Source organism: Alligator sinensis, unplaced genomic scaffold (assembly GCF_000455745.1).
Source record: "Alligator sinensis unplaced genomic scaffold, ASM45574v1 scaffold144_2, whole genome shotgun sequence".
NCBI lineage: Eukaryota > Metazoa > Chordata > Crocodylia > Alligatoridae > Alligator > Alligator sinensis.
The window spans coordinates 774,544-791,288 of NW_005841872.1; the positions used below are offsets into that span (position 1 = coordinate 774,544).

At 44.1% G+C, this 16,745-nt stretch overlaps 1 protein-coding gene across 4 annotated transcripts in view; it reads left to right on the top strand.

Moving 5' to 3' along the window:
* The window catches only part of PPP2R3B (protein phosphatase 2 regulatory subunit B''beta), a 95,516-nt gene that overhangs the window by 290 nt on the left and 78,481 nt on the right, over nucleotides 1–16,745 (top strand). For all 4 annotated transcript variants that reach the window (XM_014527353.2, XM_025195523.1, XM_014527350.2 and 1 more), the window contains exon 2: nucleotides 3,054–3,505. In XM_014527353.2, the coding sequence (XP_014382839.1) occupies nucleotides 3,158–3,505 (348 nt within the window). In that variant the 5' untranslated portion in view covers nucleotides 3,054–3,157. The remainder of the gene's footprint in view (nucleotides 1–3,053; nucleotides 3,506–16,745) is intronic.

A 16,745-nucleotide genomic window follows, 5' to 3' on the forward strand; every position in this document is an offset into this window, starting at 1 on the left:
CGCCGGAGGGGCGGGGCGGTGCAGGTGCCGCGACTCCCTGCGCGCACGTGCGGAGCAGGCAGTTGAAGGGAAGACGGACGCGGGCTTTAAACGGCTCTAGAACGCGAGCGCCGTGACTGGGGAGGCGCGTCGCTGGCACCCGAAGCCTCCTGCCTCAGGCGGCTGCGGAGCATAAGCGCTTGGGGCGTACCAGCTGGGGGTGGGGCTTTGGTGAGAGACCCTGTGGGATGTACCAACAGGTGGTGGAGGGGGCTCTAGCAAGACAGTGCAACAGGTGGCAGAGGGGGTCGATCTAGAGAGAGACATTGGGGCATACCAACTGGTTGCAGAGAGGCTTCTAGGGAGAGACTTTGTGGGACCTAATGTACCTGGCTGGCTCTTTTTATAGCTGGACAGTCGCTTTAATTGTGTGATTATGTCTTCAAATGGCATGTGCAACCAGTCTAAATTTATTGCACAGTTGAGTAGTTAATTGTGTAATACCGGTTTCCCTAGCTTTATGCTGTATGTATGTTCCTGGAAAATGGTGCATAATTAGAATTCACATAAAAGGAATACAGTTTACAATGTAACAAATAGGGATGCATTCCAAGACCTTGACTGTGCTGACCCCCAGACCCAGAGAAGGTGTTGAAGGGTCTTCAGTGTCAGACTCCATATCGCTGGTAGGATGTATAGGCAGGGTAACATCCATAGGAGAATCAACAGGCACAAGGCTCTCATTACCCTCCAACACCAGTGGGGAGAGGATGGGGGTAGCTGAGTGGGGCTTCAAGAACTGGAACATCCACACAGGAGACTACATTTTAGTGTGCGTCACTCCCATAATGCATCACACAAAGCATCTGACTGCAGGCTTCCACCACACCAGTTGCATGAGTGAATTTACCTTGTATATAACGAATTTTTGGTATAAAAAGGGTCATCGCGAAAGAGTGAATTTGCACATATAGAAACGCAGTAAAGCGAGGGAAACCTGTATATGTAATGTGTAGCAGGGGCCTTGCAAATACTGTGTCCTATCATGTCTTCCAATTTGAGTTGGTGTATTACAAGCAATAAGCAGTGAGCAGTGTTACTTCATTGTACGTGGGTTTTTCTAGTAGATGAGGAAATCAAGGTGCGAGTTTAGGTAACTTGTCCAAGGTTATCAAGTAATCCACCTAAATGACCAACATCGAACAACTTTGATTCTGTTCTCACTGTTTAGTTCTAGCCTTCTGCTTCCTGCCTCATATTGTGGCCTCTCTCAAGAAGTGAGAATGATGCAAAGCCCAAAGGCCTTGTAGCCATATCAACAGAATAAGTCGGGGTAGGATAAGTCAGCCTATTCTGGGTGTGGGCTAGACCAGTGGCTTTCAACTTTTTTTTGTACCAGGACCCACTTGTAAACATTGATGGCCAGTCCTGACCCAGTGCCCCTCACTCCTGACTTGCCCTCTGCCCCCAGGTTCTAGCCCCTAAGGGTATGGGGAAAGGGGTGGGTGTGTGGGGTGGGAGGGGCATGGGGGGGCCCCAAGCAGCCCTGGCTTCCCATGGTTTTTCTTTACAGGTAAATCCATTTTAAAACTGTGTTGATGCAGTTTTAAAGCTTGTTTGTGACCCTTTCATATATTCTTGTGACACACTTTTAAGTCATGACCCATGGGTTGAGAAACACTGGCCTAGACAATCCACCCCAAGTCAGAAGCAGGTGGGTGCCAAGATTCAGCTGCTGCTTTTGTTTCTGTGACAGCATGGAGAGAGCTCCCCCACAGCCAAAACCCTACATCTGTAGACCAGATTCAGTGGTTTTTGTGGACCAAATCCGGCCTGCCAGCCAGACATTCCCAACTCCTGGGCCTTGCCATCACTTGAATGATAACATGAGAATCCCCAGAGTGAATGCTGGCAGTCTTTCTGCTGCAAGCATTACGCCAGCTGTGCCCACAAAAGGGGTTTTGCCAGTCTAGCTGTGTCAACCACTAATTTTTTTCCACCCCCCCCCCATACCCACGTTATTAGCTGATGGCACTCTAATGTAGATTAAGCTTGGGTTTCAGTTTATTTTTATGAACTGTAAAGGTTAAAAATCCATTAAAATATACAAAACTCAAATTGTGTCTCCATATTTATTAAATGAACTAAATTAAGTTTGAAGATGATACCCATAACTTACCTGTATACATTTGATAAAAAACCTCACTTATATTGATAGATAACTTTAAAATATTGTGTCTTTGATATCACTTTAAGGCAGTGGTTCTTCAGCTTTTTAGACTCAAGGCACCCCAAGGTGGACTCGAAGAATCCCTTGGAGAATATCAGCTCTGTTTCATTCACTTTGACTACAGAAAAACAGTAAAGTAATTCTATTGCAAAGAACTCTGACCACAAATGATCAAGATGTTTTTAAGACTGTGGATTCCTTTCGGAAATCTCTGTGTTTATCATGTGAAATAATGTTTGCACTCTTAACAGTTCTGTGGCACCCCACAACACCCCTAAAAGGATCTCAAAGCATTGACACCCGGGTTGAGAATCTGCATTCAGACAATGAGAAGTTTGAGAATTAAGATTGAACCTTCACCCTTGAATGTTTGACTTCCCAATGTTAATGATTTTTTTTAAATGCTAAATTCCCTAAAACACGAACTAATGGAGTTACATTGCTTATTGTAGTAGTTTTCTGGAGTCGTAGCCAGCCTTTTGAAGAACTATCCATCATCACCAAAGAAAAGACCTTAAAACTCTCTGTCTTCACAGAGAGAGATGGAGAAAGCTGCCAATGTTTGACAAACCAGATCAATGTTTACCTTATGTGGTGTATGTGTATGGCAGTGCAGGGTGGGGATTCACAAAGAACTGCTACTTTCTGAGTTAGTTTTAAAAGTCTTTATGATGATGATGGGGTAGTAATTCATAAGCATTGGAATGTGGTTAGTTTCTTGTTTTATTTTTACATGTTTGTCACAAACCCACAAACTGGGTTAGTACCATCTGGGATTAATTAAGGTTGTTTCATTTTGCCTTGGCTATAACGTTAAGTAACAACAAGTTTTTTCCTTTAACAGGAATCTTGGATTTCTTGAAACAAAGGAAAAGAACCCGGGATAAGCTGTGAAAAGTCTCAACATTTTATTGAATTTCTGGTGGAACAAAGATAAATTGGTGGAAAATGCCAGCTGGGAAAGTGTTGCAGCCTGTACTAAAAATGAAAGTGGATGAACTGTTCTTATGCTGGCTGAGCCAGCCTTCAACTCAGCTGATGCTAAAAGATTGGTTGAAAAGCATCAAGAATGAAGAGAAGATTGAAATTGGCAGTGGTGATGCTGGGTACAATGAACCTCTCATTTTTGCAAATAGAAACTCCAACTCCAAACGGAGTATGTTAGATAATTTGATAACTCCTTTGATGCCTTCTAGTTCTCCTTATCTTTCCACTGCTCTTCCACTGGGAACTTCAGCCAACCCAAGAAGCATATCTAATATTAGAGGAATACGTAAATCAACAGGAAGCAAAGTAGTAAGTGCCTCATCTTTATTTAAATAGACAAAAAAAAAAAATGCCGTAAGTGGTCTCAAAACTGGTAAATCAAGGCAAGAGGTAAGAGTGCAAAATATAAAGCATAAACATGTTGGCAAAGATTATTGTGCCTTCTTCAAATTCCCAAGGGATTGGTAGTCTTAGCAGTTGGCAAAATAGAGCTTTTTTTCTTTATTTAAAAGATTAGCCTTTATTCTGTTTGACACATGGATAATGATATGTTTTGTCAACTTGAGGTTTTCCTCCAGTGTTTCCACTTATTTTTGAGAATTGGCTGAGTGGTCATTACTTATTCAATACTGTGCATTTTAAAGAAGCAAAGTAAAAGGAAACTTTTTTTTTTTAAACTTCAGGGTATGTATTTAGAACAACTGACTAAAATTGTGCTGCCTCAAAAATGGGGTCATCCCATTACACCCTAATAAAAGCCATAAGGATGTACGTAGTTGTGTTGCATATCTTCATAGGTGTTTTCTGTGATGAAGTCCTCTTCCAGAATTAGAAGCCCAAGAAAGATGTTACTCTTAAGTTTATTTAAAAGCAACTACTCCAAAATTAACATCCAAATTCTTTTAATTTCTTATGTAAGTGTTTCTGCATGTTGAATTTATGAAGTATGAAGGCTTCTAGTCTCTCTCTCCTCTCCTCTCCTCTCTGATATGGAGAAATGGCTCTTCTGCTCATGTTGTCTGGAAGCTCTAGTTTATTGTTTAGTGAAGGTCACATGCCACCTTTCCACGCCTGTATCATAGCAGTAATATAATACAATGCTCTTTGACTGCATTTGAAAATGTTTACCAAGCTCTTGCCTAGAATTCAATAGATCAGTAGTGAGACTACTTACCACTTAAGGGACAGTGTTCTGTTGAAGCTCTAGCCCCTTGTTCTACTTACTAGGAAGGATAATTGACCTTTAGCTCTAGAGGCTGTTTACCTAGGAACAGCTTTTATATTGATATAAACTTGAAAGTTTACCTGTGTATTGCCTAGGATCAATTACTTTGTTTGTGAGGCAGTGGCAGACATCAAGTTACAATTTTTAGTGTGTGTCCTTTTTTTGGTATATCGTTGTGAGAGATGCTTTCAATTTAGATACTTGGAAGACTACTGGTTATAGAACTCCTTATCACAAGAGCTTAGTGCAGTAGTCATGTTCAAAACCAGTAATTGCAGAATTACATGACAGTATCTCAGTGAACAGCATTTTGGGGCAATGGCTTCCATGAAAGCATTATACAATGAAGTAGAACTAGGTAGTTTAGTTTGGTACCTTGTTATGTAGATTCAAATAAACTAAATATGCATGTAACAATAGAGACTGCATTTTATATCATAAGCCAGCTTGCTCTCTAATTTCCTCAAGCAGAGCAAGTCTGGGTCAGGTATTTGTTTAAAAAAATTGAAAACTAGAAATATGGCCTAGATAGTACTGTTTCCATAGGTGGATAGACAACTGGCTCAATAGCCTTGAGCAAAGGATAACTATAAATGGATCCACGTCACAATGGCAGAAAGCTTTCTGTGGCGTTCCAAAGGGCTCTGTCCTGGTCCCAGTGCTGTTCAACCTGTTTGTTAATGATCTGGATGCTGGAATTAAGAAATTGAGAGCTTCTTAAGCAAACCTGCAGATGGTGACAAACTAGGAAGGATTGTAAATGTGTTGGAGGATGAAATGACAATTAACAAAGTTCACAACAGATAGTTCTAGCCCAGATTTCCAAACAGAATGAAGGTCTGTGCCATCAAGTGCAAGGTGCTACATTTTGGGAAGAATACTCAGAAACAAATACAAAATTGACTGACACCTGACTGTATGACAGCACTACAGAGAGAGATTTGGGCATCTTGGTAGATCAGACTCAGTGTGAGTCTGCACTGTGACACAGCTGCAAAAAAGGCAAATCCAATTTTGGGATGCATCAATAGAAGCATTAGGTGCAAAAACATGGGAGGCGATGGCTCTTTTACTGTGGCTGGGATTAGTACTCATCTAGAGTATTGTATGCAGAGTTGAGCTCATTCTAAAAAAGGGCATAGACAAGTTAGAGAGTGTCAGAGACGGACAAGAAAAATATAAAGGGCTTAGTAGGCAAGTGACATGATGAGAGGCTGAAAGAGCTAGGCATGTTCAGGTTGCAGAAAAAATGCTTAGGAGGGGACATGAGAGCAATCTTCAGATGACTGAAGGGCTGCCATAAAGAAAAGGAAGTAGGATATGGACCAGTGCTTTGAAGCTGCAGCGAATAGGTTTAGATTGGATATTGGGGGAAGTCTTCACTGTTAGAACAGTGAGGCAGTGGAACAGACTGCCTAGGGAAGCTGTGGACACTCATTCAAGAAGAGGTTGAACAGGCATTGGTCAAGGCTGATCTAGGTGTCTATTCAACTATAGGTAGTTCCCATGCTTCTGGGCTTTGGTTGCTGTTTTGGGCCAGGAAGAATGTCTCCCATAGCTGCTATGTGCATTGCAGGGGGGATGGGGGTGCTGCAGCCAAGGCTGAGGATTTTGACTGGGGTGTGCCAGTGATCTTGCTGGGACTTAAACACAGAGGTTCCTGGATAGGGGGTCTTGCCCTTCTGCTCTGGGTCAGATTGATCACAGTATTTGGGGGTCAGGATGGAATTTTACCCCAGGGGCACATTGGTATGGTGGGGGTGCTGTTTTTTGCCTTTCTCTGTAGTGGAGGGGTGTTGCCTTCTTCCTAGCATCTTTTGAGCATATACTAAGAACCTTTGCAGCAGCAGGGTAGTAACAGCTTTGGTCCCCCTGCTTTACCTGTGGCAGAGTAGCATGTTGTATCTGGGTTGACTACATAGTTTTGCTAGGAGGTTAAACAGTGGATTTTTATAGGATGGCTTTTATAGAGATGATCCAGCTTCAGGCAGGATGTTGGACTAGATGACCTCCTAGAGGTCTGTTCTAACCTTCCGACTTTATGATTCTATGGCGGAACACGGCCCACAGCTGAATCTGGCCCACAAGGCAAGTCTTGTCCAGCCTGCAGTGGGTTTTTTGGTCCTGCCTGGGTCCTTGTACGAGGGGCAGCCTGGGCGGTGGTACATGAAACTGGTCTTGCCACTGTGCAGGCCGGGAGCAGTCCGAGGCCCTTTTTTCGTGCGGCGGGCTGTGGCCAGCAGCCCGGACACGCCAGGTCGGGGAAGGCAGGCGGCACGCTAGAATTAGGCACGGACGCTTAATGGTTGATTTAAGATTGTTTACTTACACCGTAGATGGTCGCGGTGCAGGCTGGAAAACTTCCAGGAAAACTTCGCTTAAGTCCCAGTTTAAGGACTCGGACAGAGCTCTGGATTCACTCTCACGAAGTTTGCTAGGCTCCGTGGAACTTGCGCGCAGGGAAGGGTACGTCGAGGGATCGTTCGGCGATGGGAAGAGGCGAGAGGCTGATCAGACCCCTATAGCCTTCTTGATATACGCTCTGGGCCCAATAGGCTCTGCAGCGCTTAGAGATCTTCATGAGATGTGAAGTCTCCTCCTCCTGATGTTCGTGGAGTCCTCCAACTTGGGCGGAAACCACTCAAGCCTCTTATACGGCTAGCAAGCCAATCGCTAGCCGCCCCCGCGGAATAATTTTAAACTTACCAATAGTGGGGCACAAATCTGAATACAAATGGCAGGAACTCCTTGCAAGTGCATCTCTCTTCTGCAGCTAAGAAATGCACCCTGCAAAGAAAGCTACGAGTGGCGGGAAATAATTCAGCAGTGCCAAAGCGCACACAAACAAAAAATCACACCCTTGGGTTGTGACAGCCACCTCCAGCATGCAGTGGGGATGGGGTGGCACAGCAGCCAGACTCACTTGCTCAACAGTGATGACGGCGCCTTCTGGCTGCTGCTGCCAGACCCAGTCCTGACACCCAGGCACCGCAACCAGTCTGCCCCACATCTACCACCAGGAGCAGGACCTGTGCGGGCAGGCCACTTGGCTGGGATGGAGGTGTAGGCAGGTGGGGCTTGGGAGACCCTGGGATATTGGGGCAGTGACTGCGTGGGGCTGGGGCTCATGGCAGAGCCATGATCTGCTGCTTGCCTCACCCCTGTGATGGGTGTGGGTTCTTCGGGCAGGGACATGCACAGAGCAGATTGTTGCTTGGTCCATTCTGGCCTGGCCCTGCCCCTGCCTTGTCACTGCCCCAAGATCCCAGCTCCAAATGCAGCTCCCTACCTGCCCGTAGCACCATCTCAGCTGCACGCCCTGACCCCATAGCTCCCAACTAGTCTCCATGGAGACCCTGGGATTGTGGAGCAGTGTCAGTGCAGGGCTGGGTCAAAGCCCCGGTTCTACAGGCAGGGACTTGCATTAAGCATATTCTGATTCTGCCCCAGCCCTGCGCTGTCACTGCCCTGTGATCCCAGGGTCTCCATGGAGACCAGCCAGGCCCTGTGCAACCAGGCAGACCGAATGGGGCTGTGGGCAGGGAGCTGTCTGGGGCTGGGATCTTGGGGTGGTGACATTGTAGGGCCAGGGCCTGGGGCAGAGCCATGATCTGTTCCCTGCATGCCCCTGCCCACTGAACCGGTGCCCATTGGAGGGGCATGCAGGTAACAGAATGTGGCACTGTCCCTGGCTCTGTGCTGTCACCACCCTGTGATCCTGGCCTCAGCCATCCGGTTCCTGAACACTACTCCCTGGCTGCCTATGGTCCCATCCCACACAAGGGGTTTTGGTGAGTTGTTGCATGGGGGTGTCGAGGGGTGTGACCCAGCCCACGACAGCTCAGTAAGGCTCCTTATGTGGTCTGCGAACCCAAATAATTTCCCACCCCGATCTAGAAGCTCTCCTTTTAAGTCAATTACTGGATCATCCAGATCTTGTGTTGATCTGCATGAACTTATTTAGATCCTCACAGGACTGCTAGGGTTGGGCATAGGGCTAACACCCCTTTCCTGGAAAAGAATAGCTTGTTACAAAACTTACTCTTGCAGCAGATTCTGTTGATACAAATGTAGGCAGACCTTGGAAATGGAAAAAGGAGCTGTGAATTGGAATCTATAATGTACTGATTCTTTACAGACCCAGGCATGGCCCAATCTCTTATTTGAAGAAGTGGGAAAATACAAGATGGATATAACAGCTTTGCAGGAGGATGCAGTGGTCTGGAACAAGAAGTGGTAAAGATCAGCAAGCACCTCCATAAATTTATTGTGGAACAAAGGCAAATAGACATGCATACGGCACAGGTTTTGTGACAGGCCTAAGAATACTATCTTGTTATGTCACTAAGTAAATATAACCATCTAAGTTCAAGAGACTTGAAACTTAATGGGAAGCTGAGGGAATCATGAGAGAGGAATATGATCCTCTCTTTATTTTGTTGATAATGGCTTTTTTTAACGTTGATCAGAAAAAGCCCATGTGGGCTGAATTCTGCCCCCAAAAAGAGTTCTATATGCATTCAGGTCTAATTTCAGTACTGGTTTGAAGAGAACTTTTCATTTTTTTTAAAGCTTTTGAGGGAGAGGGGGTGTTGTGTTGGGTTTTTTGGTTAACTTACTCTTTCTATAGAAGAGCATTTTCTACAATGGCAAGCTTTTGCAGTGCACGTTAGCCCTTAAAATAACACCCTGAGTTACATAATTGTATGTTTTGCCATGACAGTACTCTCCTTAGAGAGCAAAATCTATCCCTTTTCTTTCACATGCATTTACTAACCACCCACTACAACTTTAAATATAACACATCTTGATTTTAAATGCATTCTTAATCTTGCTTCTAAAGAATGCTTAATTAACTTTAGGTAAATCCAAAGTTTAAATGTAGCTTGATATCTTTGTCCTAGTTCAATAAATGATGCTCCAGATGGAAGGGGGAAAAAGTCTCAATGTAGCTCCTGTAATCTAGATTAAAGTTCTAAATGGGAGTCTGCCATAACTTTTATTATCCCTTTTTATCCTTATGACCATGTGCCTGAAAGGTGATTATCAGAAAAGGCCCATGTTTAATGAATAAATAGTATCTGGAGAAAGAAGATAACTTTAAGTTTGAATAAGAGTTAGCTATAAGAAACTTTTTTTCTTCACAAGTCATAACTCCTTCTTATTGATCAAGTTCCGTTATCCATATGTTTTTGCTGTTGCTATATATTCAGCTTCTGTTGCACCCTTCACTAAATCAGAGTTGAACTAGAGTCCAGAAATGAACATCCAGGTTTCGCACCCTTTCTGTGAATAGGTAGTACTAAATAAGTGCAAATAGTCTTGTTAACTTCATGGTTTTAAGATGCGAGAGAGCAGATTCTTGTTTAAGAAAAAATTCTACTCTTGTCCTGTATTTCTTGTGCAACAAATGAAAGAGGAAATGATAGCTGAGACAACATTTTCTAAGATGAAACTACATAGTCGATCATACTTTAGTCAGAAAACATGAAAGTTTATTTATGGAAGTAAGCTAAGTCTGCTCTGCCTTAATTACATGGAATACCATAGGCCAGATGCTAGTAATATAGAGTAGCTCAGACTTAGTCTGGCTCTCAGCTGAAGAAACAGAAACAAGTGGATTTTAACTTTTAAAAGCAAAAATGTGTGCTAAGATTTTTTTTCTGCAGTCGGGAACTTTGGGATTTCAGAGGGAGAGGGCTCTTCCTGTAGGGGAAAACCTCTTACAAGTGAAGGAAAGAAGCTTCAGTAAGGGCACTGTTGGGGGAGTGGTGGTGACTGCAGCTGGGTTCAAAGTGGCCCATGCTTGGAGCTAAGCTCTGTTGAAGCAGCCTGCAATTTTAAATATTGCTGACCCCGGTTCTAGTGGGTCTTCACTGAACTGATTAGCCAATTTTGGATTAGCTAGGTAAATTTGTACCATGATACAACTATTGGAGAAATTATTTTAGTGTCTTAATTTGACTGTTCTGCATAGTTTTGTTTCAACTTTATTTTTTTTTTCTCTAGAAAAATCTTATGAGTCTATCATCCAGGTCTCTCAACATAACACTGAAGGATTATCCAAGAAACCCTTGAATTCAAAGCTAATAAAGTATTCAAAAGTTAGAAGATAAATATGCAGTGTTAATTCTGTCACTCTGAATTTGACGTATGCGTGTATAGCCTTAGAGAGGTTGGGTTTTTGGTTTTGTTTGTTTTTTTGTGACTGCTGTTCTCCAGTCTCCCTGCTTCATTCAACCCAAAGGATGGCTGGTACTTAAGAAATTGGGTTTCTGTGCTGGGTAAGACTGCTCAGTGTAGACCCTTGCCTTGCCTTGCTCTTTCAGACCATATTAAAGCTCTTTTAAGCAGGGATTGGGAACAGCTGCAGTCAACGGGGTACTGAAAAGATGTGCTGTTCTGCATTAGATTTCTTCCCCACCCCCCCCCCCTTAACCCTCTCCTTCATTCCCCATTAGCCTAGATACATGCATTCTGGTACTCAGGCAGAGTTCAAGAAAGAAGCTTCATCCATTGACCTAGTCAAATTGTTTCTGGAGTGAGAGAAAACACAGCAAAGTTACTTGGGTACAGGAACTACTGCTTCTTTTGTATGATACCCAATACAGTGGAGCCCTAACCTCTTGATGCTACCTTAGTACAGATGTAGCCAACATATCCAGAATTTGGATTATTATATTAGTTTCTCCTGAATGATAGATTAGAATGTTATGGCCAAGCACCATAGTGCGAGTACCAGCTATAATGCCATTTTGTAGAGTTGTATTACACTGGGTACATCTACATGTGTGCTTTAATGCACAGTAGCCTATTTTACTGCGCATTAAAGTGTCATGTGAAAAACTGTGGTATTATGGTAATGTGCAGCAAAATGGGTTACTGCACACTTAAGCATCGCCTTACTTCTGTATGAAGTACCCTTTGAAAGCCTTGGGGTATGTAGAACCTAGGATCTTCCCAGGCTTTCTTTTCTGACAGATGCACAATGATCGAGTGAATTTCATCCCAGATCCCCAAAATGGCACATCCTACCATGTATACTGGCATGATGGGATATGTGATTTCTTGGGATTTGGGATGAAATTTTGTCAGATCCCACCATGTGATTGAATTAACATTCCATCCTTCCTTTCTCATGTCCTTGGACAAGTTATTTAGTAGAATTCACTGATTTGTTTGGAATAGGACATAGCTACGCCTTGACCACTTCTGCTATGGCCTCACTTACATTATAGCTTGATCTCTAGGCTTCCTGCCACTCATCTCAGTGTCCACACCACTAGAGTGGGATATTAAATTAACATAATCTGCCAAGGGCCTGAATGAAGTTTTGTGAACTCATACTATGTCCAGTTTGCCCAGTAACTAAATCCATGCCTAACTTAAGAGACATTAAGCACTTCTTATTCAAACTCCTGGTGTGGTGATGATCACTAGAAAATAACCACAGTGAATTTGAAAGTGTTGCTGAATCAAAGGTAGCAGGATAAAGGTGAGTTGTTTTCTCTGTTCCATGTTCTAATCTAATTTCAAAATATCTAGTATTAACTAAATTATTCTGATTTGGTTTTAACTCCTTAGTTAATATGAACAAATTGTTTCTTGTTTTACCTAATAGTAATTTTTTCCAGGATTACACAGCCTAGGGATGTAAATATCATTTAAAAAAATGAACCATTTAACCTCCTCAAATTATATCAGTTAAATTGTTAACTGATAGTACATAGTGACCTCTAGCAGGAATGGCCCTGGCCCCTTGTGTCTTCACCATGTGCCTAGTGATTGTCAGCAGCCCTGGGGCCTGCCAAGGAGCCATGGGCATGGTGAAGACCCTAGAAGGTGCTGCCTAGCTGTGGAGCCGTGTCTTCCTCTTACCCCCACAGGCAGGGGCTGGGGTTGCAGACCTCACCTGTACCTGGATCCTGCTACCACAGGGAGGGAGGTGCTGCTCCCCACCCAACATAGGTCAGGCGGGGCCTTCCTGCTGGAGCCTTCCTTCCAACTCCCAGCCCTGCTGTGGATCTGCCTAGTCTCCCTTCAGTGACAGGGCCTGGGGAGGGCAGTGAGCTCCCTGCCCCCCCCCACTGAGCTTGTGCCACCATGGCCCGGACCTGAAAGGCTCCTCCACTCTGCCAGGCCAAGTCCTCCCTAGCTTGCCCTGGGGGAAGGGGGGTCTGGTCCCAGTGAAGTGGCCTCTGTTAGACATGCTGTGTTCTTCTCCCTCCCACCTGTGGTGCTGGGGCTGCTCAGGGTTTGGCCCAGCCCTGAGGGAAGGCTGTGTGCGCACAGCTGGCTCAGCCTGTGGAGGCACCATGGTAAGTGCAGCCCAGCTGCAGAAGCTTGCTGCTTGCTGGTGCAGAAGGAACCCAGAATCGGGCTCTCCTTGCACCAGCAATAAAATGCAATGGCATTTAATGTGCAGTTTCCACAGTCATGGTGTGTATGGCAGGAGGCACAGCTGTGTGGATCATGCATTAAATCCAACAGCACCCTTACCTGCACATGTAGAGGTGTTTAAACAACATCTATTCCAGTGTTTAAAACCATGATGATTAGGTTCTTAAACCTAGCCTTTTTTTGTGGTAGACATGGCCATTAATTTGCCGCCTTTTTTTCTTTGTTTAAATAGTCCGTTTTAGCAGTAACATCCAGCTATATTGACGGCTCTATGCTGAATTTTTAGTTTAGCATTAATGATTAAGTGATTATTTTAACATTTCTTAAACTCTGAATCTATGTCTATCTTTAAGATGAGGGATCATTATAATTACATATTCTGACTTCCATATAACTCAGGCAAAGGAATCTGATCTTCTAAGAACTTAAGTCTGGCTTTATCTTTTAGAAAACTATAGCATATCAAATTTTGATATAAAGCCTTCTACTGATGGAGACTTAACCACATCCTAAAACCAGTCATTCCATTGGTTAATTATCCTCACTCTTTTTAAGCATCTTTTATTTCTAGTTGGAATTAAGGATGTAAATATTTTTAAAGTTGTCCATTTAACCTCCTCTAATTATATTGGTTAAACGGTTCCATGACAGGGGCAAGGCAGTACAGGGAGTTGGGGCTGAGCGTTATGTGCAGGATTGCAGCAAGTTATGCTGCCAGCTGGGACTGAAGCCTGTGGCCACAGCAGGCTCTGCATGTTGTGTGTGTGGGAGTGAGCAGGCAGTGGTACTAGCAGCGGTAGCATGGGGCACCTGGGTCTGGTGGGGTCCCTGGCTTGGCCCTGCCTGCTATTGGAGGAGCAGCTCCAGCAGGGGCTGTCCAGAAGCTAGTGCAGATCCAGGATGCAGCATCACAGGGCTGCTGTAGCAGGGAGGTAACTAGTAATTACTAGGGGGGAGCAGAGCTGGGCAAAGTTGTTGTGTGGCAGAGCTTAAATAGGAGCGAGTGCAGTGCCAAGGCTGTTATTGGATGCTACAGGGGTGGGCTGCATGGAGCCAGGCATGCCCCCTCCCCCATAGCACTCACAGGGGCTCACCTACTGGGACAGCTGCACCATGCCCAGGTGGTGCCTCTAGCCCTTGGGTGCTCGGAGCTTCTTGCCTGCCCACCCAGGCTCACTTCCCTGTCTGGATGCAGCCAAACTGGTACCACACTCCTGCTCAGCTGAGGCCTTGCTCCAGTGCTGTGGCTTCTAACAGGGTGCTCAGCCCACAAGTAGATGCCTCTGGCATGATCCTGCTTAGCATATCTGTCTGCCACATGCCCCTGGGCTGGGAGAGCTGTCCATACAGAGTGGCAGCTGCTGGAGCTGAGCGGCATGGTGTAGCTATCCTGGTAGTTGGGAGCCCCTGTGCGTGCTATGGAGCCTGGCTTCATGCGGTCCACTCCTGTGACACCTGATGGTAGCTCTGCCACTGTGTTAGCTCCTATTTAAGCCCTGCCAGCTCTGCTGCACAACTTTGTCCTGCTCCGTTCCCCCAGGTAATCACTGTTTGCCTCTGCTGCAGCAGCCATGTGACGTTGTAGCCTGGATTCTCACTGCCTTCCGGGCAGGCCCTGCCAGAGCAATTCCCCCAACAGCAGGCAGCACTGAGCTAGGATGTAAACTATATAAATGTAATTGCTGTTTAGCCTGGGAACGTATCTCTATCCATTAGGGCTGTCCAAAGCTTCAGTAGCAGATTCAGTGACTGAATCGAATCGGGATAGTGACTTGAATCGCCAGATTGAATCCCTGTCCCTTAAATCAGCTGAACCTGAATCTGCATCCAATACTTGATGATTCACGCAGGCCTAATTGGCAGATATAACTGTTTAACTGTGTCCTTACAATTGCATAGTTTTTACTAGAGTGGCTACATCTTAAGAGGGTTCATTATAACTGCATATACATTTAAGCAGTTTAAGCTTAATTTTAAATTCTTATTATTTTATACTTAATATAAGTAAGTATAATAATCAGTATTGCTTATTAAGCAATCAGCTTCCTTTAATCACTTGTACTAAGCATCTGTACTAAGATAGTAACTGAGATGTTAAATGCACAACAGTATGTACAGTTCAGGGTGGCTTTTAGAAAATGGCTTTAATGTTTTAGATACGTTTCAGATTTGCAACAAAATTTGCTGAACAGATTTGAACAATGTTTTTAAATTTTAGTTTTAAAAGGCTATGATCACTTCTTGTGGGGGCGGGACTTGGAGAACATGCCCAGTTTCCTCTTAATTCTCTGTAGACTTGGATTTTAAAAAGGTCTCCCTTCAAATCATGTATGTGGTGCTTTTCTGAACTTTTAGGGCTTTTTATTATGGGTTGTTTTTGTTTGTTTGTTTGAAGACTGATACCTGTTTGTAACTAATGTCATAAGCATAAGTATACAGGGTAGAGGTAGGGACATTTGTATTTACCTCTACCTTGTCCCTACCTACATTTTAAAGGCCTCCATAGATGACTTTAGCTAAAACAATTTACACTGAAGGTTGGGAACTCAAGTTTTGTGGGGGTTCTGTGACATTCCTTCCCCCTTCCCAGACTCAACTTTTCCTTGTTTGTAAAAGGGACCTAGGTCAATGGGTCTAGAACGAAAAAACCTTGCAGATCCTTGGTTATGCTTAAAATTCATTTGAATTAATACAGCTTAAGTTGGCCCATTTGGTCAGCATGACTTATCCAGCATTATAGTACTCTAACTTCTACACAATTACCACCAGTAAAATGTGCAGGACCTTTGTTTTTTGTTTTTGTTTGATACTCATCAGGCCAGGAGTAAAAGTTCATTGGGCCCTGCTAGAAACTGCCCACCTGGATATTGTTTCTTCATTTGGTTACATCTTGATTGTCAGACTTAACAAGATTTTTCATTTTCTTTATGCCCAAAATGTGGGAACTGCATCCCAAGTCTTCTAGCTCTGCCTTTTGAAATTCAAGATGTCAAGGGAAGAAGCAGATACAGTAGAAACCCATGTAGGAAACTGTTTTGCAATTGTAGTTCAACCAAAATTACTATCTTGTGCTTTGAGGAACAAAATTATATGTTATCACTAGTGTGTGGTACTTGAATTCAAGTAGTGGTTGTGCCATCATACAGGCAATCATCCTATTTTTAGAAACCTAGCAAAATTCCAAGGTACAAATGCATTTTTGAAAGGATTAGTTAAAAATTCAATTCATGTCAGAGTAATGAAGCACTGAACAGCTGGTACCATGTTGGAAGTAGCTAAGAGTTAAGAGTTGTCATTCATGTATTTTTAAAACTACCTCTCCATGTACCAATTTACTCTGCTGTTAGCTTTTAAGTCAAGGTGATACAAGGTAAAAACAGCAATCCAGAAGTAGTTAAGTTTTGGAAACACTCTACACAACTTTATAAAGTCATAATGTGTCTCAATACCAAACTAAGTGGGGTGCGCTGATAAAGATTTTTTTTTATACCAGTGGCTGATTATTACAAGCCATATCAGCCAATACTGATCTCCTAGCCAATATGCAGCCAGGCAGCTTGGAGAGCAATGTTCAGCCAGTAAGTCTGGGGAGGAGGGAAGGGACATGAGAGGGGCAAGATACAGATTGACCTCCCCACAGTGAGGGAGGGAGTGAGGCTGGGATAGGGGCAGGCACTGCCCAGACTGGGTGGGGTGGGGCTTGGGGCCTGTACACTAATGCCAGGAGCTTGGGGAATAAGCAGGAGGAGCTCATCCTCATGCTCAGTGCAAACAATTACGATGTCATAGGGATAACGGAGACCTGGTGGGACTCCACCCATGACTGGACCATGGGGATAGATGGCTATACCCTGTACAGGAGGGATCGTGTAGAGAAAAGGGGCGGGGGGGTAGCTCTCTATGTTAAGGAAAGCTACACATCCC